The 25,387-nt window shown below is 42.9% G+C and overlaps 1 protein-coding gene across 1 annotated transcript in view; it reads right to left on the bottom strand.

Moving 5' to 3' along the window:
- LRRIQ3 (leucine rich repeats and IQ motif containing 3) overlaps positions 1-25,387 on the bottom strand; it is a 418,548-nt gene that overhangs the window by 64,480 nt on the left and 328,681 nt on the right. The window contains 1 exon segment of the mRNA XM_078673417.1: positions 15,550-15,707. Coding sequence (XP_078529543.1) covers positions 15,550-15,707 — 158 coding nt within the window.

Below are 25,387 nucleotides of genomic sequence, written 5' to 3'. Positions count from 1 at the left end.
CAGGCCGGTTCGGGTCGCGGGTGATGTTGCCAGGCAGCGAAGGGCGGGCAGCGAAGGGCGAGCTCGCGTTCAAAAGACGCGAACAGAGAGGGGCAGCAAGGGGTCCGGTTGCGAGTAAGGGGGCAACGTTTCCGGAAAAGAAAGCAGAAAGAGACCAGCGTAAATCAAATAGACGAAATCCACAACGGAAAGATAGGGAAATACAGAAACATAGGCAATGTAAAAAACATAGCAGTTATTAGAAAGAAAAAAAGAGAAAAATAACCGATAAACAAGCGCATGGTAGGGTCAAGTGGACCCAGATATGCGATAAGAAGGGTGAAATCAAGCAAGCACACGCACCAGTAAGCATGAGTGAAAGGGAGGTACTTATCTGTGTGAGCAGCAGCAACAAAGAAAGATGATGGCTGTGTGTTCATGAGCTATATACATCTTCTAGAATGTTCATATCTTCTATGTTCTCTCATTGTTCCTGCTGAGCTGTGGCAATAAAGAAGAATTTGCATAATGTTGGCCTCCGTGTCATGCCATAAAATTAGGGTAATGATAATTACTGTTCAGTAATCGGTGCATTTTGGCTCGTTGGGACAGCAATACTCGTGCCCCATCCGTTTGGTGCGTGGTGACATCAGTGCCCACTCCCAAGCTGTCTGGGACCTTTCATAATCAGCAGTATTGGTGGAACGCCCATTTTAAAAATGTGCCACTTCATCCACCTTCCCAAATTAGTAAGCATTTGAAGCCACTGTTATAACAATCCCTCTACCTCAAAATATGTTGCCACATGTTCGAAATACAACTTATTCAACTCAATTAATGCAGATTTTTCTAGTAATTTATGAAGGAAAGTCTTAATTTTAGTAAAAAACACAGAGGTGAGTATTGTGCTTCCCATCTTGCTTTAATCCAATAGCAGAAGACAAGATAAAACTAAGAAAACTACAACTACCATGAGGCTATGCAGAATATAGCCAATAAGGAGAAGAAATGTAGTGTAAGTACTGGCCAACGGTATGGCAGACCCATGTAAAATACATAACTTGACTGCAAACAGTCCTCTTTTCTTGTGCAAGAGGTCAAAGATAAACACTGAACAAAGGCCAAATTGAAAACATAATAGAAATGGCTAGAGAAAAAGAGAAACACATCTTGGGAAAAGTTCATAAAGGTACACCCAAACAGCATGAAAGGAGATGGACAATTCAGACGTCCAGGTGAAACTTGAGCTGAAGAAAACTACCTTGTAGATCCATGACAGGAAAATGGAGTCTTAGGTAGAAGGTGTATGAGTTGGCATGGTTGTATGGGTGGGAAATAGAGAAAAAGTTAAGAGCATTTTGAGGTGGGATAATGCTTGCCTCCGTGTCTTTAATACAATCAAGAGTTTCCTTAATAAACTACCAGGAAAATCTTCATTTTATGGCAGGACCAGAAGCTCCTATTATGCTTCTTTTAAGGCATATAAATCACTTAAGAAGAAGCAGGTTGAACAGGTTTACAATAGAATGAGCAAAAAACATAATCATTAGACCAACCAGCCTGTCTCAGAATATCCTCCAGACAGGAGCCAGCCCAAAAGGCTTTGAAAGCCATGGCTTGTCTGGATAAGTGGGAACCAAAAGAGGAAGTATCAATACATTAAAGAGACATAACCCAGGGAGCAAAAGTAGGATGAAGAAACAGGTTTGTGAGGTTTCATGAAAGGACTGAGAAGCTGAGAATCAGAGGAGGTTTTGAGATCAACCGTATGATCAAACTAGAAGAGGGACAAGAAGCAGTGTTAAGGTCCAGCACCTGTGCTCCTTCCTAAGGATATATATCAACAGAAAGGGGTAGCTGTTCCAATAAAGAGACAAGGATAGTCAAAGGTTGGAGTATACTACTTTGAGGGGGTCTTCCTTATTAGGAAGTGTTGCCCTCACACATCCATATGGAGATCATGCATCATCATCGGGCTTTGCTCCTCGTGGGGCTGGGGCTGCAAAGCAAACATGTTTCATCCTCCTGGGGTGATCATTGAATGTAAAATCTTAGGTTTGATCCAATGCATATTATTCCGAACTGCCATATCATTTTATTCCAAGTAAATAGGATCGCATACAACACGATCGACAACTTTGTGCCCAGTTACTGACAGTACCAATATAGATGCCACAGAACACATCATCTTCCTATGGCTATTACTGTATGTATTGCCTAAGTCTAAGTCTAAGGAATTATACAAGGCATATTACTCCATACTGCAATATCATCCTACTTTAAGTAAATACGCTCGTACACAATATGATCCACACGTTTATGCCCAGTCTTTGACAGCACCATCATGGCTGCCAAAAACACATTCACACTCCGCAAGGTGCATGCGCATCATCTCCAACCGGTACCACGAGACCCACTGCTGGGTACCGGCCCTGAGACAATGCACCACACCTGTGGCAATGAACCATATAAAATCCCCACCCACCTCCCATATAGGTGTCTTTCAGGAAGGCAGGGAGAAGGGTAGATCCACTGTGATCCTATACGTCCAAGAAAGTGAATACAATCCACACACCAGGGACCCGACATTTACGTTGGTATGCTGTTCGTACCATTTCCCTTCTCACAATAACAAACTGAGGACCACTATTTGTATTTTTCAGTGGAAAAAAAGGCTGTATCTACGTGTTCCTCTGCGTAGACCTAAGGCACTTGCTGTCCTGGTAGCTGAGGTAAGGGATATCCCTACCCTTAACAAGGCTGTACCACTGGGTGCACATGTGTCTGATATCGCAAACGTTTGTCATATATATGCATGTCTCTTTGTTTGTTCCAAAACGTTTTTACACACATTGATGTTACTGTTAAATAGTGGCATTGGTGGCATTCACCAGAAAAGGAGCAGTGCCTGACGCTCCAAACACGGTACAAAAGGGGGTGGTGATAGACTGATTTGCATTTAGCCATGTCTGAACTGGGGCGGCAGAGTGGGCTAAAGAACGGTGATGGATCAAACCCAGATCTTTTGACTGGGTGTGTGTGTTTGATTGGTTCAGATGCTCCGGTCATCACCACCCCCTTTTGTACCGCTTTGGCCGCCATAAGTGTGGCAGGGGCAGGGTATGCTCAGACGTGAGTCCCTTGCTCACTTTGCCACTGGATTCAAGCATGCCGGGCTGAAGACGGCTGGAATGCCAGAAACCGGTCCTCGAAAGCTTGTTTCCGGTCCAGGGAAGGCATGGCTTGGCAGTTCGGGCTGGACTGTTCCCATGAGGCACAGGGTCAGACTGATTTGCATATAGCCATGTCTGAACTGGGATGGCAGAGTGGGCTAAAGAACGGTGATGGATCAAACCCAGATCTTTTGACTGGGTGTGAGTGTATGATTGGTTCAGATGCTCCGTCCATCACCACCCCCTTTTGTACCGCTTTGACGCTCCAAACACAGCATGATACTGAGCAATGCAATTACTTGCTAAACACTGCCTTTGGGTCCTTAAGGTCTTTTCGACTGCATAACCTAGGTTTTTGCTAAATAAACTGCTCAGTTTTTTCCCTTTTCTCTTTCTCAACCCTCTAGGCTGGATTATGGAAACAAGACCGGGTGAGCAATACTATTGACCTTAACCGCTATAGATTGTTACATATAACGTAATTCTCACTATATGCAGCTCGCCTTGAGTAAGGGTAGGGTATCTATTTATTCTTGGTCCTGCAGAAACTCCACAGATCCCTCATGGACCAACAAGGCATGAAACATTTTGCCCTGAAGGTATATATATCATATACCAGACAGTCATGCGTCATATCCTTGCGTCGACCAGCTACACTTCATTATTTTTAATCCTACCAAAGGGATCCTTGAATAAACATATCCCAGGGTACTAGCTAGGTAGTATTAGACCACTTTCATATTTCACCAAAATTTCCCACTATCGTCCACACACCCACACGCATCATCACACCTGAAATAAAAAGATCTCTGTTAAAGAGCCCTCTCGCTGGGCCCATAGGGCATAGCAGTGACAGCCACACGAGGAGCAAAAGCCCAGTGATGTGGCATGATATCCATATGTCTGTGTGAGGGCAACCCTTCCTAATAAGGAGTATACTCCAACCTTTAACTATCCTTTTCTCTTTATAGGAACAGCCACCCCTTTCTTTTCATAAACTTTGAGACATTGTGCAACATAATGTATGCGATAATCATCAAAATATGGATAAAACACAGAAGTAAAGTTAGTCTTTGTACATTTCTGAATATTCAAAAGTATGCCTGTTGGAGTAAATTGGCGACAGGTAAAGGTCTAACGTCTGACAGACGCTTAATGGAAATAAGGCACAACATTGCAAGTTTAGCTGATAATATTTTTAGAGATAGTGCATTTTTATCTGGCCATGACAGCAACAAATTTAAAACAACATTCACACTCCAAAATGTACTGTACATTTGAGTAGGAGGATTACAAATGGTACTCTCTTCAATAGACGACAAACAAGCGGATGTTCTCCTACAGCTTTCCCGCTGACGTAAGGATGGTTGATAGAAATGGCTGGTCTGTAAAGATTTATGGTACAATATGTTTTTCCATTACTGGCCTCAACTGCGAGAAAATTAACAATACATACTATATCTGATGAAAGGGGATTGATGTATTTTCCCATACAACATCTTGACCAAAGAGTCCTGGCTGATCTATAAGCTTTGGTTGCTCCTGGAGTCTAGGATTTTGGCAATATATTCCTAAGTCTCTGTCAAAATGAGAGGTGGAGGTTGGGGCAATCTGTTATTTTCCGTACTGACAATACCAGGGAAATTTAACCACACTTGAGACTGTCAAAAGGGAGCCACTAGAACAAGAGTTGATTTCTGGTGCCTCACCTGAGCCAAAACTCTGTTTATCATGATGAAATTCATATTTCAACAGCTGGGACCAGTCCTGTGAAAAGGCAGCTCAGGCCAATGCTAAGGGATTTAGGCACCAACTGAAGAATATAGGAAGTTAATGGTTGAGTCCGGAGTCAAAAAGGTCCATAGGGAAAGGGACCCACATGCGAAGCAATGACTTGAACACTGAAGGATAAAGTTTCCAGTCGCTTAAATCTCGAAAGGAACGAGAGTGACAGTCTGCCACCAAATGTTGGACTCCTGGTAAGTACCCAGTGCATAAAGACATTTTGTTGAGGAGAAAAAATTCCCCAAAACGTTTTGCTAGTTCTTCCAACGGTTTGGAGGTTTGCGCCTCCTAATTGATTGCTGTACCTGACTGCAGATAAGTTGTCCATGCGAAGAAGGATGGAGCAAAAAATCCTGTTTTGTTTGCCAAGCTTTTCATTGCAGAGGGGGCTGCGCGCAATTCTAAACAATTACGTTACCGACCGGTATTAGGCTATTGATATGTAGGTGGCTACATTTCAGATTCGGTAATTTACCAAATCGGTAATTTAAGGAATCAGTAAATTACTGATTCCTTAAAATACCGAATCGGTACATTACAGAATATGAAATGTAGGGAGCACTCAAATGAGTGCATTGCATGGTTAAGGATTCGGTATTTACCACCAAATAAAAGTTGGTGGTAAATATCAAAACCTTTGAAAAAGCAAATGTGTGCCTTTTTCAAAAGTGCCATGTGGCAGACACACATGCCCTTAGGGCATGTATGTGTGCCACATGTGCACCCATGCACTATTCAGGAGTGCAACAGGGTGTCAATGTGACACCCTGCCACCCTTGAATGTGTTCCCCCATTACCGAATCGGTAAATACCGACTCTGTAATTCCCATTCATTCCTATGGGCCACCAGGCCCATAGGAATGAGTGGGAATTACCGATTCGGTATTTACCGAATCAGTAATTACCGAATATTACCGATTTGGTAAACTTTACCGAATACTTACCTACATACCATTTACCGATTCTAAAATACCGAATCGGTAAAATTCTGTATTTTAGAATCGGTAAATGGAACTTACCTACATCTGGCCCTTGCTGTGCAATCTGGACGCTTCAGTAGACCATGTACCTCCAGTCGAGATTTGTCCACAATGGGTGCCCCAACCTGTCAGGCATGCATCTGATTCTAATATGTGATCTGGAGCTGATGCAATGATTGTCCTGCCGTTTCAGGTATCTAAATGTCTATCCACCATTGATGTTCTAGCTGGAACTCCACATGTAAGTTTACAGAGTCTGAATACACTAGGCCTCTGCGCAAGTGAACCATCTTTAATCTTTGAAGGGTGCGATAATGCAGAGGGCCTGGAACTATTGTTTGAATCGAAGAGGAGAGAAGCCCACTATTCTTGCTAGAGTTCTGAGAGAGATGGCAGATTTGGGAAGAGTTTGAATAATTTCTGATTTTATGGTCTTTATTTTGGCAGAAGGAAGATGAAGAGTGGTGGGAGAAGAAATCATTAGAAAATTAAAAAATTCTATTTGTTTTGAAGGGATTAGCATTGACCTTTCTGTGTTAATATGAAAACCTAAATCTGAAAGAAGGGAACACGTAGTTTGAATCGGTGACTGTAGAGAAAGAATGCATTGACCTATTAGGAGAATGTTTTTTATGTATATTTTCAATCTGATGCCTGGAGCTCTGAGGAATGCTACAACCGGTTTCATAAATTTGATAAAGCACAACGGGCTGACGAGAGACTGAAGGGAGAGAGGAAAAATTATAGGTCTGTCCCTGAAACTGGAATTGAAGGCATTTTCTGTGATCTGGACGAATGGGTATGGATAGATAAGAATCCTGAAGATCTAGCCGGACCATCCAGTTGTGCTGCATTAAGGAATCTCTGAGATGGACAAATGGTTTCTATCTTTAAGTGATGGTAAACTACAAATTGGTTAAAATATTTGAGGTTGATCACAGGTCTAATTTTTTGTTCTTCTTTTGAACTAATAAGAGGAAACTGAAAACCCCTGATGGGTCGGGAGAAGTGATCAGAATTGCCTGTTTGAATAAAAGAGATTCAATTTCTAAAGAAATGAAGTTGTACATTTCCAAGGAAAAATTTGGAGGAGGAAAAACTGTTTCAAAAGGAGCTCAGTAAAGTTCTATTGTGTAACCTAGCACTTTATTTAAAACCCAGGGGTCCAAATTTATTGACTGCCATTTTGGAAAGGAATAAAGAAAGATGGCCTCCTACAGAAAGAAAGCTAGAAGAAAGATTTACTTGTTTGAGAACTCGATCTGGACTTTTCTTGCCTCTGCCATGGAAACCTTGGTCTCTTTATGGGTAGAATTGAGGCTTGTATTCCTGTGTATTGGCTTTATAGAAACCTGTGGATCCTTGTTGTTGGTAGTTACAGCCGGTAAAGTGGCCCCTGTCTCTACCGGTCCAGGCAAAAAACACGTTGAGAAAAAACCTTCCTGAGAGACCGCTAGGCCTTATCTGGGGAAGCAAATGTAGATATGTATTTACTCAGTTCCTTGATAAAGGAGGTACCGAAAAGGAGGGCTTTGGCTCTAATACCAGAGTCCGGTTAATAGGTTAATATGTTTTGGATCCAGTTTTAACAATAGACCTTTTCTTCGCTCATGAGTTATGGCTGAATTGGCGTTACTTAGCAAGCAAAAGGCTCTTTGAACGCAAAGGGAGAGGATTTCTGGATATATAGGAGAATTATCCAATCTTGCCGACTCCGCCAAATCAGAAATCCAAGCTAGAGGTGCCACAATGTCTAAGAATTTGTCCTGACAGGGGGACAATGCTTTTTCCATGCCTTGGCTGAATTTTGAGAAAAAGGTGAGCATAGACGGGTAAATGGTGAGAATAAATCATATTTTGTAGGGAATAGAAGGGTCTTGGTTTCTTTATCCAAAGGCAAATGAAGCTTAGAAGTCATGTATTCGCTCACATGATCTGACGCGGGAACCATTCTGTGGCGCTAGGTTGGTGAAATAAACTTGGGTCAAACATAGGGGAACCTTCAGTGTCCAAAACCGTAATGGCAGCAATCCTTAGACGAAAACAAAAGCTTGGCTGTTTTTTGGAGGAGGACCCGTATATAATTTTTGTCATGCTCAGAATCCATGTCACACATGTTGTCATCTGTGTCAGTAATGCCGGAAATTAGGATAGGAGACAACACCAACTTGATATTCTTGTTTTTGGTTTACATTTAGAAGAGGTAAAATAACCTTATTGGTAGAATTATTATTACTCCCCTCCTTGGAAGGAGGCCTGGGAGGAACTGCGTTCTCTGCCAAGTGTGAGGGAGCCTCTTTGTGCACCAGTGGAATATTAACTTTTGGTGTGGGTTTATTGAAAGATGGTATAGTATAAACCTATTGCTTTGCACTTTCTGCTTTCCCCCACATAATGGGCCAAAATTGTCTTTGACATAAGGTTAATAACCACATTCTCAATGTTGTTGTAATACTTTATTCAATAGATTTATCATAAAAGTAGGTACATATCCGATCTACTACAACAATGGAATTCATGGAATAAAATACAACCGATAAAACCGTTAAAAAAACGTATTTACAATAAAAAGAACAAGATAATTTAAAGTGCATCAGTGTATATAAACCATTCAATTTCATCAACATGACCACAATCATCTAAGAAAGTTTGTTTTTTAAAATAGTGGTACGAATTAGCCAAGCCCTACCCAAGAACTTTGCAACCCCACAGATCATGGAAAGGGACGATGTGTCGGATGTAAGGATACGTAGGGCTGTCTTGTATTGTCTTACTCCGAGTTCTTTGCAGACTGGTGTTAGCCATTTTCTTCTAACGTCCCTATATGCTTTACATGCAAACAAAAAATGTGCTCTTCCGTCTCTCTGTAAAATCATTTAATGGGAGAGTCCCGTATCTCATTTTTAGAAAGAGAGATCTATCTTTTGGTGCTTGTATGAAGTCCAAGAAAGATTCCAGCTTCCTGATCGGCTTATGTTCTAAAAATGTATTTGTTAGGGCCCCCCACTGGGTGCTACGTAAGTCCTCTGTTTGAACCCACTCCCATTATATTTGCTTCATACTGCCTTTGGGGGGGGGGGGGTTGGGCCAACCAAGCATCTTCCAGACCCAGGTCTATGAGCAGCTTCCTTAAATTGTTCAACCGCTTAATTTTCTTAGAGGTATTCAATTTAATTAATTCGTCCAATACTAAAGCATAGTTCGCCAATTCGGGTGTCCTCCTTAGGCGCACCCAAAATAGTAATGGTCGGAGGCGAGCTATGTCCCTTATCGGACGTTTTACTAGATCATGAAAGAGGGGTTTTAAGGGTGTTGAAAGAGGAAGGGACACCAAATCTCTCATGAACTTGTTTTCTGCTTTGGTCAGTTCCGTGATGTTTTCAAATCCGCATATTTCAGAACCATACATAGCTGAAGCCAATGCTTTCCCTTCATATACCGCAACAGCTGGGCTATAGGTTTGCTGATTGAGATTTGTTGGTTTCTCAATATAGCCCCAGATGCTCTTTTAAGATTTAGAAGCATTTTGGTCACATGAGAGTCCCACTTCACTCTGTTATTCACCCTGATCCCTAGATAACAAAACGCCTCCACTACCTCTAATGGGGAACCGTCTAGTGTAATATTAGTCCTCCTTGGTTTTCTGGCTGTTGTCAATACCATCAGCTTGGTTTTAGAGGTATTAATAAGCAAACCCCGGGAGTCACAAAACAGTTTAAAGCTATCCAGCAATTTCTGTAGCCCCATAGGTGTTTTCGCCATCAGCAGGGTATCATCTGCGAAAAGAAGGGTAGGTGTTTTCTCGCCCGCCAGGACAGGGGCATCGGCCGGGCTCTCCCTCAAATGAGCTACCAACCCATTTAAAAAGAGAGAGAACAGGGTCGGTGCCATTACACAGCCCTGGCAGACCCCCCTATTCACAGGAACCCTGCCAGTCAACTGTCCCTGGCTCCCCCATCTGATTTTAGCAAAATTCTCCTCATGGAGCTTTTTAACAAATTCAAGGAGGTGGTGTGGGAAGCCCATGTCATTTAAAACCTGCCATAGTCTTGCCCGAGGGACCAAGTCGAAGGCGGTTTTCAGGTCAATGAAGGCCAAGTATAAACTTCCTTTCTCGATGGACACAGTTTTCCAGTAAACGGCAAAGAGTCTGAAAACCTGGTCCATCGTGCCCACCCTTTCCCTGAAATCCGCCTGAAAGTGAGTCAATATGTTCCCCGCATCAATCCAAGCCCCTATTCTAGAAACAATGACCCTGCCCACTACCTTTTGCACCGCATCGATTAAACTAATCGGTCTGTAGTTAGCAGGGTCCTCCCTTGCGCCTTTCTTGAATATGGTAACAACTTCAGCCCCCTTCCACGACTCAGGGACCAGATGTCCCCCTGCAATTAGGTTCATGAGAAGGGTGATGAAGTTGGCCCATAATGGGCGGTCATATAAAAGTAAATCACCGGGAAGGCCATCCGGCCCAGCTGCCTTTCCCGGTGTTACACTCCTTATAGCCACTTCTACCTCATTGGTGGTGAAGGGATCGAATGGCTCAATAGTATCTATGGACATCTCTTTCGCTGGCCCTTGGCTTTCAACTTGTTCCATCTCCCCAGAGTATAATTTTGAGAAGTGTGAGACCCATTGCTGGTCTGTTATGTGATTTGGGACAGGTTATTCTCCCCTTCTGTTAAGTTTATTTATTAGCTCCCAGAATAGGGTAGAATCTTTAAGCTGGGCAGCTACTTTAAGCTGTTGCCAATGGTCCACCTCCCACTCCCGTTTAGCCAGATACATCGTATTTTTGTATTCCTTTCTGGCGTTCCTGATAGCCACAGGGTCTTTACTATGCAGTGCAAGATTTATAAAATGTCTTTTTTCCCTGCACCTGGCAGTGTACCACAAATTACCACGCTTGGTCATAATATTCTTGTTACTTCTAATTACCTTTGTTGAAAAGTGGGAACTTAGCTTCTCTACAAGATTGCTATATAAATCTCTTAGGCAAGGTCCCTGCAGGATATTTTGGGACAGATTAAGTACTACCAGATCCCTGCTCATCGCTAATACTAGTTATTTTATGCTAGTCAGTGTTTCTTCCTGACAAGCCACCTTCTGCCATTTTAATCTGCGGTTACAGTTTGTAGGGACCACCTCTTTTGTTGTCAATAGCGGGATTTTAGGTACTTCTCCCAAGTTTCCCCCCTTAATTTTCATACGAAGAGGGTTATGATCGCTGTCTTGTGTTGGTAACACCTCCATGTCTATTAAGTTCCCCCCAAATCGTCTATTAAGGAGAATATAATCAATACGTGAGGGACTGCTAGGCCTATTAAAAGTCATTGACCCATTTGGATCCGAAGTGGTTCTACCATTCAGTGCTCGCAGATTATATTCTATAGTTAGAGCATTGATTTGTACTACCCTTGGTGACCATTTCCCCACTATCGGCAGATTAAGCGTTGGGATTCCCAGTCTTGCATCTTCCTCACTCGCCCCCATTGAATCCTCTTCCATCAGCGGCTTGTATGTACAATTGAAGTCACCACCCACAATGATATTAGCCAAAGGTGGGACACCAGCTAATGCAGTTTCAAGAACTGCTATAGTGTCTGAACTTTGTCCCCCCGGAGTGCCTCTTGCATAAATATTAATCAGTTCCATCGATATATCATTATGAGGGCTTCTTAAAGTTAAATGCATTATGTCACTCGAGCCTGAGTTATGATTAGAGATGTCGCAATTTAGTGCCACTCTGATCCATATGTGTAAACCTCCAGATGGTCGCCCTTTTCCAGATTTAATTGCCGGGATAAAAAAAGTAGAATACCCAGACTTATTCTTAATTAATTAATTATTATTATTATACAGCGGTGCCATACTCCATGTCTCCTGAAACATGCAGATCTCATACTGGCTGATAAACTCATTCCATTCTGGGATGGCCAGTTTCTTTTCGAGACCTGCTATGTTCCAGGAGAGCAGGGAGATCACACAGCTGTTTCCTTTCTGCAGCAACAGGGGAAGGTCGAGGGATCAACTCCTTTGACTTAAGGTTAACTGGGCCCACGGGCACTCTTGGATCGGGAGGCCACATTCTCAATGCATTTAGTCACTTTATCCATTGAGGCTGCAACAGCCTGTTCCCAAAAAGACTGTATAAATCCACTCAAATTGTCATTAAAAATGGCTCGTTCCTCATCATCATGAGGAAAGAAAGGAGATCCATTTATTTCCATGACCAAATCAAATGTAGCAGTAAACTAGCAATAAAGGGGTTAATGCAGTAAGAAACCAAGTTCTCTGCAATGGGCTGGCAAAATGAGAGTGTTTAAAAGAAAAGGCAAACCCTTCTGGGTGAGGAAAAGTTGCATGTTAAGAAGGAGAACCACTCCAGAGTGAGGCCCTGCCTCGCAGAGGAGAAATACCGGCTCTAAAGCTGCCAGACGGGAGAAGGAACAGCAGACCTCACCGTAGTGGTAACAAACAACCGCAAAGGCAGCAGGTGAGAGCAGCGCTGCAAACTGAATTCAAAGCTGACAGGAAAAACCATCAACACGACTCCCACTGCACCACCAAAATTGCGATTGCAGTCCGAGTCGGGTAGAGCGCGAGGAGAACGGCGTTCGCGGCAAAGGGCTGACTGGGGGTAAAAAGCTGAAAGCAAAACTGTAGCAACCACAACCGTATTCATGAACTGCAACAAGGCAATATTATGTTAGATTTGGGGGTCTCTAGTTGGCACAGGTAGGTACTTGTAACAAATAGGGACCCTTGCCTCTAGTCAGGGTAAGGGGGTACACTCCTAAAATAATCCCTGCTCACCCCCTTGGTAGCATGGCACGAGCAGACAGGCTTATCTCAGAGGCAGTGTGTAAAGCATTTGTGACCACATACAGTAACCCAGTGACAACACTACATATGGACACCACACGGTTGTATATTAAAAATAAGTATTCTTTATATAGATTTAACACAAGACCATAAATGACAAAAATCCACAAAACTGTACCTAAGATGGTAGTTTTAGCTTAGTTCTGTTCAGTTCTTAAAATGCGATACTTTAAGTCAATGTACCTTTCGATGTGGGACGCTTCCACAACAAGCAATGTTGCAGCGATGGAAATGCGGCAAAGTTCCAGTGCAAAGAAATAAAGACGTGAAGATATTCCAGATGCAGCACGCTTCTCCGATGATGTGAGAAGTCTCAGTTCGATGCGTCAGCTGCAGCGGTGACACCCTTGTCCAGCGATGCGACGGCAACAGCTTCTGCTGCGACACTCTTCTCTGACGTTGCGAGAGGCTTCCACACAAGGCGACAACTACAGCGGCAACATTCAAGATGCGACGGCAGCAGCTCCAACGGCGGCGTGCTTCTCTGTGGATACAATGCACTTTTCTTGATGCTGTGCAATACGACAGCTACAGCGGCGACATCCACGATGCAACGGCAGCAGCAACGACGGCGACACGCATCTTCCTCGTTGCGAGACAGTCCTCTCGATGCGGTGCTATACGACAGGTACAGCTGCGACATTCACGATGCGACGGCAGCAACAGCGACGGCGACACACTTCCTTTTCGTTGCGAGAAGCTTCTCTCGATGCTGTGCAAGACGACAGCTACAGCAGCGACATCCACGATACGACGGCAGCAGCAGCGAAGGCGACACGCTTCTTCCTCTTGAGTCGCACTTCCAGCTCCTTGCGACACACAGACCCCCAGAAAGCCCAAAACAGCAGCAGGCACTTCCCAAGAAACTCTGAGGAGCTGGGGGTTGAAGTCTGTTGTCCCTGAGACTTCAGAAGGAGGCAAGCTCTGTTCCAAGTCCTTGGAGATCCTTCACAAGTTGAGAGTAAAGTACACAAAGTTCTTTCTCCTCTCTTTGGCAGTCAGGCAACCACTGCAGGCCAATCCCCCAAGCAGCACTTCAGCTTAGGGATAGTCTCTCCTCAGTTTCTTCAGGTTCCTCTCCTCGTTAAAGGTTTCTTCATGTTTGTCCAAAAGTGATCTAATTTCTTGGGATCAGGGTCCCAATATTTAGATCCCAAAATCATTTGTCCTCTGAGGGCAGAGGGGCCTTTGCCCCATTTAAACCAGTTCTGGGGCACTTTGTTGACAAGACTCCTTCTTTCCTTTCACAGTGCAGGGCAGAAACATCAGATGGCCCACAGGAGGTGGAGCCAGCATTGTGGAGGGAAAGCATAGCCTTGGAGCACTTTGTTGACATGATTCCTTCTCTTCTTTCACAGTGCAGGGCAGAGACATCAGACGCACCACAGGAGGTGGAGCCAGCATTGTAGAAGGCAGGCACAGCCCTATTCAGGTCCCAGGTGCAACTCCTCCCACCCATCTAGATGCAGATCTCCTATTCACCACTGGGCTGACTCATTATGTCTCCTGTAATTCTCCAGTCCTGTCACTCAAAACTCCAGACAAGGAATACACAACCTAGCAGAGGCAGGCTTTTGATAGTTAGACAAGAATATACCTACTTTCTAAAAGTGGTATTTTCAAACACAGAATGTTAAAACCAACTTCACTAAAAGATGTATGTTATCATTCTGAGTTCAGGCATACTAAACTCGAATTTCTACCGTGTTCCCTGAGTCAGTTAGGATTATAAAATGTAACAATCTAACTGCCCATTCTAGCCTATGGAGAACAGGTAGCCTTGCAATAGTGAAAAACGAAAATGGCTGTAATTCACTATTAGAACATGCCACACACATCAGGGCTTGTCCTACCTTATACTTACAATGCACCCTGCCCTTGGGCCTACCATAAGGGTGTATGATATGAAGAAAAGGGAAGGTTTAGAGACTGGCAAGTGGGTGCACTTGCCCAGTCAGCATGACAGTACCAGACTGCACATAGGCTCTGCAATGGCAGACCTTAGACACATTTTACAAGGCTGCTTCTGGGAGTGGCACATCCAGTGCTGTAAGCCCACTAGCAGCATTTGGATTGACATGCCCTGGCAAAACTCAGTGCACTGTACTAGGGTCGGACAAGTAAACCAAATCAGTCAATTATGGAATCACCAATTAATACATCAATTTATAATAGGCAGAGCATATGCACTTTAGCACTGATCAGCAGTGGTAAAGTGCCCTGAGTCATAAAACCAACAAAAACAGGTCAGACAAAATACAGGAGGAAGGCAAAAAGTTCAGGGATGACCCTGCAAAAAGGGCCAAGTCCAACAAGTAATTATTATTTGAAAACAGCATTTAGAAAAGAAAATACAAAGTATAATACTTATCTTGACTGCGAGCAGCAAGAAAAGAGAACTGTTCGCAGTCAACTTTGGTATTATACATGGCTCTTCTATATTGTTGGTCAGTAATTAAGCTATGTTTTTTCTCTGAATTGGCTACTTTCTGCATAGCCTCACGGAATTTGTAGTTTTCTGGGTTTTATCTTGACTACTGTTACTGGATTCAAGTAAGATTGCAAAGCATAATAGAAGCCTCCTGTCTTGCCATAAAATTAAGTTTTTAAAAACAAATTACATTGATATAACAAATTACATTGATGTAAAATCTGAATATGCGAGTGAATCCTTGCAGCAGGTGAATGGTTTGATCTCAGCTACAACAGTTGTGAAAAAGGAAGGCTTTGTCTAGAACAATACAAACCTTTTTGCCAAGATGTACTTAATCTCATTGACTGTTTTTTTTCTTCTCTTAGAGGCTTTGACAGAAGCGAGCACACAGGTTGCTGCTGATCTCGAAAGATGGTGTTAGGGATGTCAGTCACAGCTTTATCACTTTGCTCAACCTGCTAAAAAATACAACTTGCCGTCACTTTACACATCGTTAAAAATCACAGAATCACCAACACCCCTTCCTGTTCCTTTGATGATAGTTCCGACTCTAATAACTAACAGGAGCTGGCAGCAACTTGGCGTGAAATGGGAGAAATAAATTCATATGCAGTCTTAAAGAAGAGGGTTACATGTTTCCTATTGCCACTCTACATTACTTTATGAAATACACTAGAATACCAAACTATAAACAGAGTCACTAGAATTATGTCATGTATTCTACATAATCCACCATCTGCTGCATTAGTTTCCTGATTTCTACAAAAAGCAATTGAAGCTCAAGCAAGTTACTAAAATAAAGAAGAACACTTGGTGCCACGCTCTGGTCGACCCTTTGCAAATATTAATTGATCATCTTTAAAATGCTGGATGATGTATTCACTTGCTAAACTGGCAATAATTAGGTGTTGCATTATGCTCGCTAATTTCCTTTTCCTTTTCGCATAACTTAGTCAATCTTGCCACATAATCGGGTCTTCCATGCAGAGGCGGTTGACAAAGATAAAGAGAGGTAGGGCGGGTGGAGGGGTGCAGATGGGGCCACGTGATGGAGCACGCGGCGGGGGTATTTAATAATAACAATAATGTTTAAAAAGACTTACCTGGTGCTGCCGGGCACCTCAAGCACCTCTGCATCTTGTTCCTGGTCCCAGCTGACCCTGGGACAGCATCACGGACCCCCTTTACAATACCTGTTCTGCTCTCAAGCATGAGAGCAGCGAGGGGATTGGCTAGAGCGGGCTGGTTTAACACTTGCTCACACACAAGGTGCTGTTTTTCCAACCTGGCAGTGCAATACAGCTGGGGTAGAGAAACCTAAGTGCTCGTGTCAGTATGGCCACCCTTAGCCCCTGCAGTTTATAAGTTGACTGTTTCTTGGTCCAGCCATAGGGATCATAATCCTTTAACGCTTGAATTGGCCCTCTGCACTGAAGTACATGGAGGGGAGGGGAGGAGTATCTCAAATTCTGTCATTAGTTTAAAAGATCAAGCACGCAGGCGAAAATGGTCAAAGGTGATACCAGAGACTTTATTAGATAGCCAGTATGCAGAGTGTGCAGATGACACCCTGCTCTGTTTGAATATGGAATCACAGGATAAAGCGGTTTTAGATGCCTTTGATGAGCTAACAAAGCATATACTTAAAAGCATAACTATTAATAGCAGGCCCAAGGGCACGAAAGAGATAAGGTGGTTTGATGGTATATGCTCTAGGACCCATAGGAATTTAATCTATTCCCTTACGCAATTCCAGAGGGATGAGACAGCGGTTAGGTCTTCTAGGAGGGCATATAAACTCATAATCCAACAGAGGAAGAAGACTATTAGGGCCCAGGCATGGGAGGACCTTGATCAGGCATTTGTGTCGACAGACAGCAGAAAGTTTTGGGAGATGGTGAATAGCCCCCTTTTTTTAACACATAGCAAATGCCAGAACAGATTGTACTATAGCCGCCGAAAGATAGAATCTCCACTTCGAAGGGATGTATGGTGACGATGATGTAAGAGGGTTTGACTCACAGTGGGAAACTGGTACAGCTTGTGTCCCATTGCATTTTAATATTGAAGAGGTACATAAAGCTATCCTGGCCACCGACGGAGGAAAGAGCCGGCCTGATGGGGTTCTGGCAGATTTGCATAGAGCAGACCCTCTGACCTGGGCCAGGATACTGGCACGAGTATTTAATGAGGCCTGTTCTTGTGACTTTCCCTCTTCTTGGTCGATGGCCATTATAATACCTATTTTTAAAAAGGGCTCGAAGGATGACCCAGCGTGTTACTGACCAATGTCTTAGACCCAGCTGTAAAAAACATGGGAAGTAGTCCTGGACTGGCTATCCTCCTGGTTAGATAAGTATGAGTTTATCTCAGACCTCCACTACTGCTTTAGACAAGGTAAAGGGAATGCTAGATAAGTACATTAACCTACATCTATTGGTGGGGAAGTACACAATAGCTAAGAAGGGATCCCTGCATACAGCATTTATGGATCTGACACTGGCATCCGACCAAGTCAATAGATCCAAGCTATGGTTGGTTCTCCTGGGGCTGGGTGTAGAGGTAGACCTTATGGCTTTTTTATATTTTGCCCATAATAATACAAAGGCTGTGGTGAGAAATAACAAGGACGGTTGTGTGTCAGTTTCCTGGGAGGTCAAGAGAGGGTTCAGTGAAGGGTATATTCTGGCTCCTCTGTTGTTCATGCAGTAGATTACCAAGCTGGGGGTTATTCTCTCGGCAACTAGTAAAGACACCACGACAGCTGGCACTAAACTTATACCCACACTTCTGTATCCAGATGACGCAGTGTTGTTTCCCAGGACAGGTGTAGGTCTCAAAAAACTCCTTGATGCTTTTTATAGATTTTATGACTTCGCTTGATCGAGCAACCAATTTTTCTAAATTACATACTATGACAATTGGCACTAAGAAGGCTGTTAGGTGTAAGTTTTTTTGTAGGGGGTAGAATTAACTAAAGTCCCAACCTTTCCTTATCTAGGTATGTTGTTTGTCGAAAATAGGTCAAGGGTTGCGCAGAGAGCACACAAAAAGAATGTCCAGACAAGGGCAGTGGGGGCTATTATGGACTTTGCTAAAAGACTGGGGGCAAAGCCCTCTCCTGCACTGTGAACAGAGAAAAATGTATTCCTATAGCCACCTATGGTTGCGATGTGTGTGGGTATAAGGATGTGAAAGACTTGCAGGTGGTGGAAAACACATTTTTTCGTAGGCTCCTAGCTGTCCCCTGCTGCACCCCCGCCTTTACGCAGCATGAGGAGCTTGGTATGGGATTCATTTCTGATTACACTACAGTTGCGCCTTTAGTACACTGGTTGAGAATTTGGTCTTCCCCAGTCCCCACCTTCAGTCAACTTGTTATAGTGGACTGTATGGCTCTCGAGGGGGCCTTGTGTATCTCATAGCTAAGGTACATATCGAAGCAGGTGAGATGGCTAGGCTGCTTCGATTTGTACATTAAGCCCAAATCTTTACAACCAACTGACATCAGGAACATTAAGAACCAGTTTCTGGCCAGGCAGCAAGACGACAGGGAGGGTACAGATATTGCTATGCCCATGGTGAGAATTGACATCACACTTAGCCAAAGCCCACTGGCGCACCCCTACCTGTCTCTTGTTAATACCATTTATCACTGACTGCTTTTTGCTAACCAGATTCAGACTGAATCTTATTCACTGGTTACTAGCTGTTCCAAAAGGCTTTGCGAAGCATGGGCATTTAAAGCCATGTCCATGTGAAAACATTTCCAATCAGGACAGTTTGCACTTTACTCTTTTTTGTCAATTTTATGTCACTCTTCGTAAAAAATACATTATTCTGCTTTTAAGCTTATGTCATTTTTTTCAAGCAAGGCCATCTTTATTATAGCTACAGATGCTTTCCTCACCCACGGTTTTCTTTGGGGTTGCTACTTTCTTTTCAGCTGCCACAAGAACCAGGTGAAAGATGCTTTCTGTCTAGCTGAATTTGCACTTTATCTGATGAACTTTAGTTTATCCAATAAGTTGTTACAAGCTGAACTGTCAAGGTATGTATTTTTGATAATATTTTACTATTTTTGTAAATATGGTTTTAGGAAAACTTATATGGCCAAATTGTATTTGTTATGTATTTTATTGTCCTTTTTATGTCTTGTTTAAATAACTGTTGTTGGTACATTTATTTTATTTTATGTTTCTGCTTTTATGGCTTTTATTAGCCAAATAAAGAATCTCCTACTGACTGACTGACTGACATGTACACTTACAAGTGGAACAACCACTCCTCCTCCCCAAGAGAGTGCATATCTGTAATCGAATCAGCAAACGAGCATTTAATTGTCATCTCTGGCGAAAAGACACTAACATTTTTTTGTGGAAGTTTTAAGGAAGCTCCTTGACACATACATTACAGATATCCCTTTGTAGTTTTAAGCATGCATGAACTCTGCTGCCAGTAGGAGTAATCTTCAAAAGGCAAACATATCGACTATTTGAAATAACAGGCTCTCAAAAACTAACCTGATGACGCCTAAGGAAAAACAAATATTCAATGTTAAAACATTGAATTCTTAGCGGAGTACACTTATAACTCAGCCTGTCTTCTGTCCCCAAAGAAAGGCACATGAACCTGATTGCTAAGGAAACATTTACAGATGAATTACTACGTATATATGTGTATAGGCTACAATAAAGGACATGTCCAAAAAGACACAAGGAATAGTTTACAACAAGGATTGAAGTATGAAACTTGGATCCAATATAACCCTAAATATTGTATTTTAATCTCAAATGCTGAACTTCATTCAAACAGATTGTATTTGTAATTTACGAGACCTGCAAAGAAAAGGTTAATTCATAAAGCATTTTGTTAGGGGCTATTGCATGTCATTTGATATCAGGCAGTGCTTGGTGAAATATCTTTAACTCAATATTATGATGGTAGATATCTAGAGGTGACAATATGTAACGAGAATGCATGAGCATATTTAACCCAACAGACTACATGTAACAAGAATGCATGAGCATATTTAACCCAACAGACTACATGTGATTTACATCCAGACCACAAGTTATGACACTGCAACAAATATGTAAGACAACTACACAATACAATCCACCAATAATGAACACGATTCCCCAGCGTCCATGTCTACAGGAAGTGACATCACAGAATTACCTCCAAAACTAGCCTTCAAAGAAAAGGGAACGTTATTCTTCAGTATCCATCTCTACAGGAAATGGCATTACTGCAAGTCACAGCATCCATTTATAGAGGAAGTGGCATGACCTCCTGCCATCTGCCTACCTCAATCCACTAGTAGGTCCTGGGGGTGCTCTACTCCCTAGGCATCGCCAGAAAAGGACAGACACTGACAAATACATCTTCTCTTTGGGCCTCCTCGGACTAGAACCCCCGCTCACTGCATTTCAATAGATAAGAGCTGAATGTGGAACTCATTCAGCACACATCACTGCCACTCTCAACAATCGCAGACCTAGACCACATAGTTACTCACACAATATTCAAACAACATATAGATCCAATGGCCTACACACCCCACTTTCCACCACACCCGCTCAAATTGCCAAACACATCCTAAAACTACCAAACATACTCACAAACTACCAAGCACGCACCCCAGCTCATGCTCATCAAAGTACACTCTGCAGTACTCTATGCTCCAGCCGTTATTTCCAATCACAAATCTGAGGCTCGTGAATCAGCCTCATATCTTCACACATCCTAGAGGCTCCTCTTGCCATGTACTACACAATCCAGCATGCAGAAAGTGTCCATAAGAAGGGAGGAGGCCTCACTGTCATCTAGAAGTCCTCCTGGTCCTACACCACATTTAAGCAAGCAACACTCAACTTCATTGAGTTCCTCACATGACACTGTCCACTCTCTGCAAAACAATCCACCTAATCTGCTAGCCTCTTAGGTAAAAAGGGATGAATTTTCAGACCTCCTCACCACCTCATTATAATATGCCAAGACCACTATTCACAGTGACTTCAACCTATCAGACAACTAAAGCATGAAAAAAACAAGAGACGCCCTACTCAACTTCACTAACATTTTGAACGTGCTATGACATGTTCACCAGTAAGCCCACTTGAAGTCCATATCCCGGACCGCAATCTCTCGACATCAACCCTTCTTAGCATCCAAAGAAAACAGTTAAGATCTGTCCAAAAAAGAACTAAAAACCCTCAGATTCTTCAATGATTGCTCCACAGACAATCTACAGCTCAAATTCATCTCTCACACTTTGACATGCGACGCCCACTCCCTTCAAAGCAACTTCAATACATTTCTACAAACCCATGTGAATACCTAGGCACTAACTAAAATACCATTCTGAATGCCAAAACATCCTGTACCATGGTACAGCCCTTGACAACAATAAACCTCAGAGAGGTAAAAAAGTGGAAGAAATACACAGGCCCTGATAGACGCATACTACTGAAGTTACTTCACGTAACATGCAGACAACTCATCAACCAAAGTCACGTTATATACCAAAACCATCAATGAAGTTGGAAACAGGAGCAAAACGCTTTGAAAACAATAAAGCACTTCATTAACCCCCTCCGCACAACGTAATAGCCTATGACTGAAACTCCTATCTCACACTCAATGGTCAAGGGCAATGTCATCAACCCCTTCTTCAATGAAAAAAATATAGAAGAGCCAACCGTATATTGATAACAACAAACCAATGACACTCACTCCTCTGTGATGCATGGCACAGTCCACAATGGTCATTGTTCTAATTCCAGTCTCACAAATTCCTCACTAACATCCTCAACTCCCGTAAAGCCACCACCTATGAAGATGATGTATTACTGTCACCTTTCATCTAAGTTGTCTCTAGAGAGGCTCTATTTCCACTACTTACTATCATCAATGCCTCCCTTACTCAAGGCCTTTTTTCTTGAAGCTCTTAGAACAGGCCAGATCTTTCCACTCCTGAAGAAACCCACACTGGACCATGACCACTATGGCACCACCTCCCAAGCCATCACTCATTTACTTTTTATTGGCAAGATCATTTAAAAAGCTGCAAATGCACAATTTCAAGATAATATCAATAACAACATTCTCCTGCACTACTATGAATACAGTTTCAGATCACACTGTAGCAAGAAGACAACTACCTTACAAATAAGCCCTTGTGGACAAACATGCCAATGGGCCCTGCCTCCTGATATTGCTGGACCTCCCAACTTTCTTCAACTGGTTCAACTGGAATTCACTGGTTCTCTTCCTACCTATCCAACCAACACCAATTTGTTCAGATTGGCGCCAGAAGGTTGCAGATGATGCTAATTAGCTGTGGAATTCCCTAATGTTCCATTCGGTCCAATGTCATTTTCAGGGAGACCATTGGTGCTGTACTCACAGATAACATCAAAATTCACCAATACACTGCCAGCTATAATCGAACGTCAACTCTGCTCCAGATATCCAATGCCTCAAACACTGCTTGCACCTCAACCAGACCTGGATATGCAGCTCTTATCAGAAGCATACCACACCACAACAGAATTTCTGCTGTCTGCCAAGAACAAGAAGCAACAACTAGGCCAAACCTGGTTCAACAACATGAAAGTGAATGTGTTTGAAAGTCAACTTTCACTAATGCCACATCTCTCCGATTCATCCTGAACACTACCTCACCCTCAACTAACATATCAGCAAGTAAAAACAGATGGCCTATTACCAGCTCTGTTTGCTGAAGAACATGAAATCATTCCTCCTAGAAAGAAATATCAGAACTGATGTTCAAGCTCTTGTATTCTATTCTTCCATCTAGATGGTGGCTATGCAGTGCTCCTTGACCTCCCTAACTCCACACTGGCCCCCTTAAGCAAGCAGCTGTAAGCATTATCAATTGCCTGAAGTTATTTGTTTACATCTTCAAAACCACCTACATCATCTATAGTGACCTGCACCACTATCTAACTGGCTGAGAGGCCACCATCTTCGGTGGCAACAGGCACATTAGCAGTCAGGACACCGTCAGACTGGAGACCAAGAAGGGCTAAAATGAATAAATTGGGCAACAAGGCAACAGCCCTTTCTCCATCTATGCATCCAGAATCTGGAACAACATCAATATATCCATCAAGACTGCCCCAATCCTGCTACAAACAGCTGAAGATAAGTAGTATATCATGATGCAGTAACAATCCACTTTCGTTCTTAGACATCAGCTGCTCTTCCAATTACGCATTATGTTTCTTTGCCTTGAACCTTGTACAGTGCTCCCCTACCTATCAACTAGGTTTGTCCTATATAACTATCACATACACACAAAAATGAATGGAACCTGTACATTTTTCAACACAATGAGATAACAAGATTACATCTCAGTAACGCAACTGCACACCAATAAAACACAGAAATCCAACACAAAAGCAAAAATGTGAAATCTTGTTGGGCTAAGTTGTGTGTTGCTTCCGTGCTCTGTTGCTGTTATAGGCCCAGATGTAGGTAATAGCAAATTACCGAATGGTAAATCCGAATTTTACCGATTCGGTATTTACAAATCGGTAATTGCTATGTAGGTAAAAAATTCGGTAAAAATACCGAATCGGTAGGATTCGGTAATTACCGATTCGGTAATTACCAAATCGGTATTTGCCGTTGATTCCTATGGGCCTTGAAGTCCATAGGGTTCAATAGCAAATACCGATTCGGTAATTACCGAATCGGTAAAATTACCGATTTTACAAGGGGGACAGGGTGTCACTTTGACACCCTGTTGCACCCCTGTTTCTGGCTTGTGTGCCATGTGACACACATACATGCCCTTAGGGCATGTGTGTGTGCCACATGGCACAGGTGTACATGCACAGATGTGCATGTACACTGGAATTCGTTATTTACCATAATAGTATTACATGGTAAATAACGAATCGGTAATGGCCTGTGGCACTGATTACACTGCCACCTACATATTGATTCGGTATTTTACCGATTCTGTAAATTTACCGAATCGGTAAATTTACAGATTCTGTAACTCAAAGGCCCCCTACATTATAAAACCCAAATACCGGTCGGTAACGGGCGAAATCGGCCGTTACCGACCGGTAATTGGCGACCTATATCGGGCCCATAGTGTGCTCCATTGAGGTTATATGTTTGCTCGGTTTGGTTGTGTTGTTCCCTGTGATGATTTTTAGATATTTTCCTGTGTGGCATTTTGTTGCTTGGTGTTGTGCTATGTAGTTACTCTAGACAAATCAACAAAGGCTCAGTGATGTAATGAAACTTTGTGGGACTCTCTGCAAAGTACAAGGAGGGGCCCACCATGCTCTGGACCCAGCCAGGAGCTCTAAAATCAGAGGTTCACCAGCCATGCACAGTGCCGCGTGGCCCTGGAGCTTGGGCCCCCCGCACCACAGGGGCTGCAGTGGGTATTGTTACGCCACTGCAAAGGCTGCCAGATTGCTAGCCAAAAATAGAACATTATTTTAAAGTTACAGAAAAAAACAAGGAATGACTACTGTGGTAAATTACCACTTCCAGCTTTTCAACAATTTAACTCTTAATGAAGCCCAAACCTGTCTACAAATATGCTTTGTATTATTAGCACTTTCAGGGATCACTTTGGGCCACATTAATCAAATATGAATTTTCCATTCCTTAAATAGCAAATTTTAGGTAATCGCTATGTAAGGAATCCAAAATGGTATGTAAGAAAATAGTAATTCTTAACTTCTTCGCTGCTAGGCCTTTCCCCCCCTATGCTAAGCCTTTTTTTGGCCATTTGGGGTAGTTTGCGCTCAGACCCTGTAACTGTTTGACCACATTAGGTATCAATCAATCAATCAGGGTTTTATATAGCGTGCTACTCACCCGTCAGGGTCTCAACACGCATGGGGGGCAGCTCTGGATCAGTTGAAGAGCCAGGTCTTGAGGTCCTTCCTGAATGTGTGCAGGGTCGGGAAGCATCTGATGTTAACAGGGAGCTCGTTCCAGGTCTTGGCTGCGATGTGGGAGAAGGTTCTCCCGCCTGTTCTGTGTCTGCGGATGTGGGGGACCTCTGCCAGTGCGAGGTTGGCGGATCAGAGGTTCCTCTTGGGTGCATGGAAGCATAATCTCTCGTTGAGGTATTTGAGTTCGATGTCGAGTGA

This window comes from Lissotriton helveticus, chromosome 1_2 (assembly GCF_964261635.1).
Source record: "Lissotriton helveticus chromosome 1_2, aLisHel1.1, whole genome shotgun sequence".
Taxonomy (NCBI): domain Eukaryota; kingdom Metazoa; phylum Chordata; class Amphibia; order Caudata; family Salamandridae; genus Lissotriton; species Lissotriton helveticus.
This window is presented reverse-complemented; position numbering and strand designations above follow the sequence as displayed.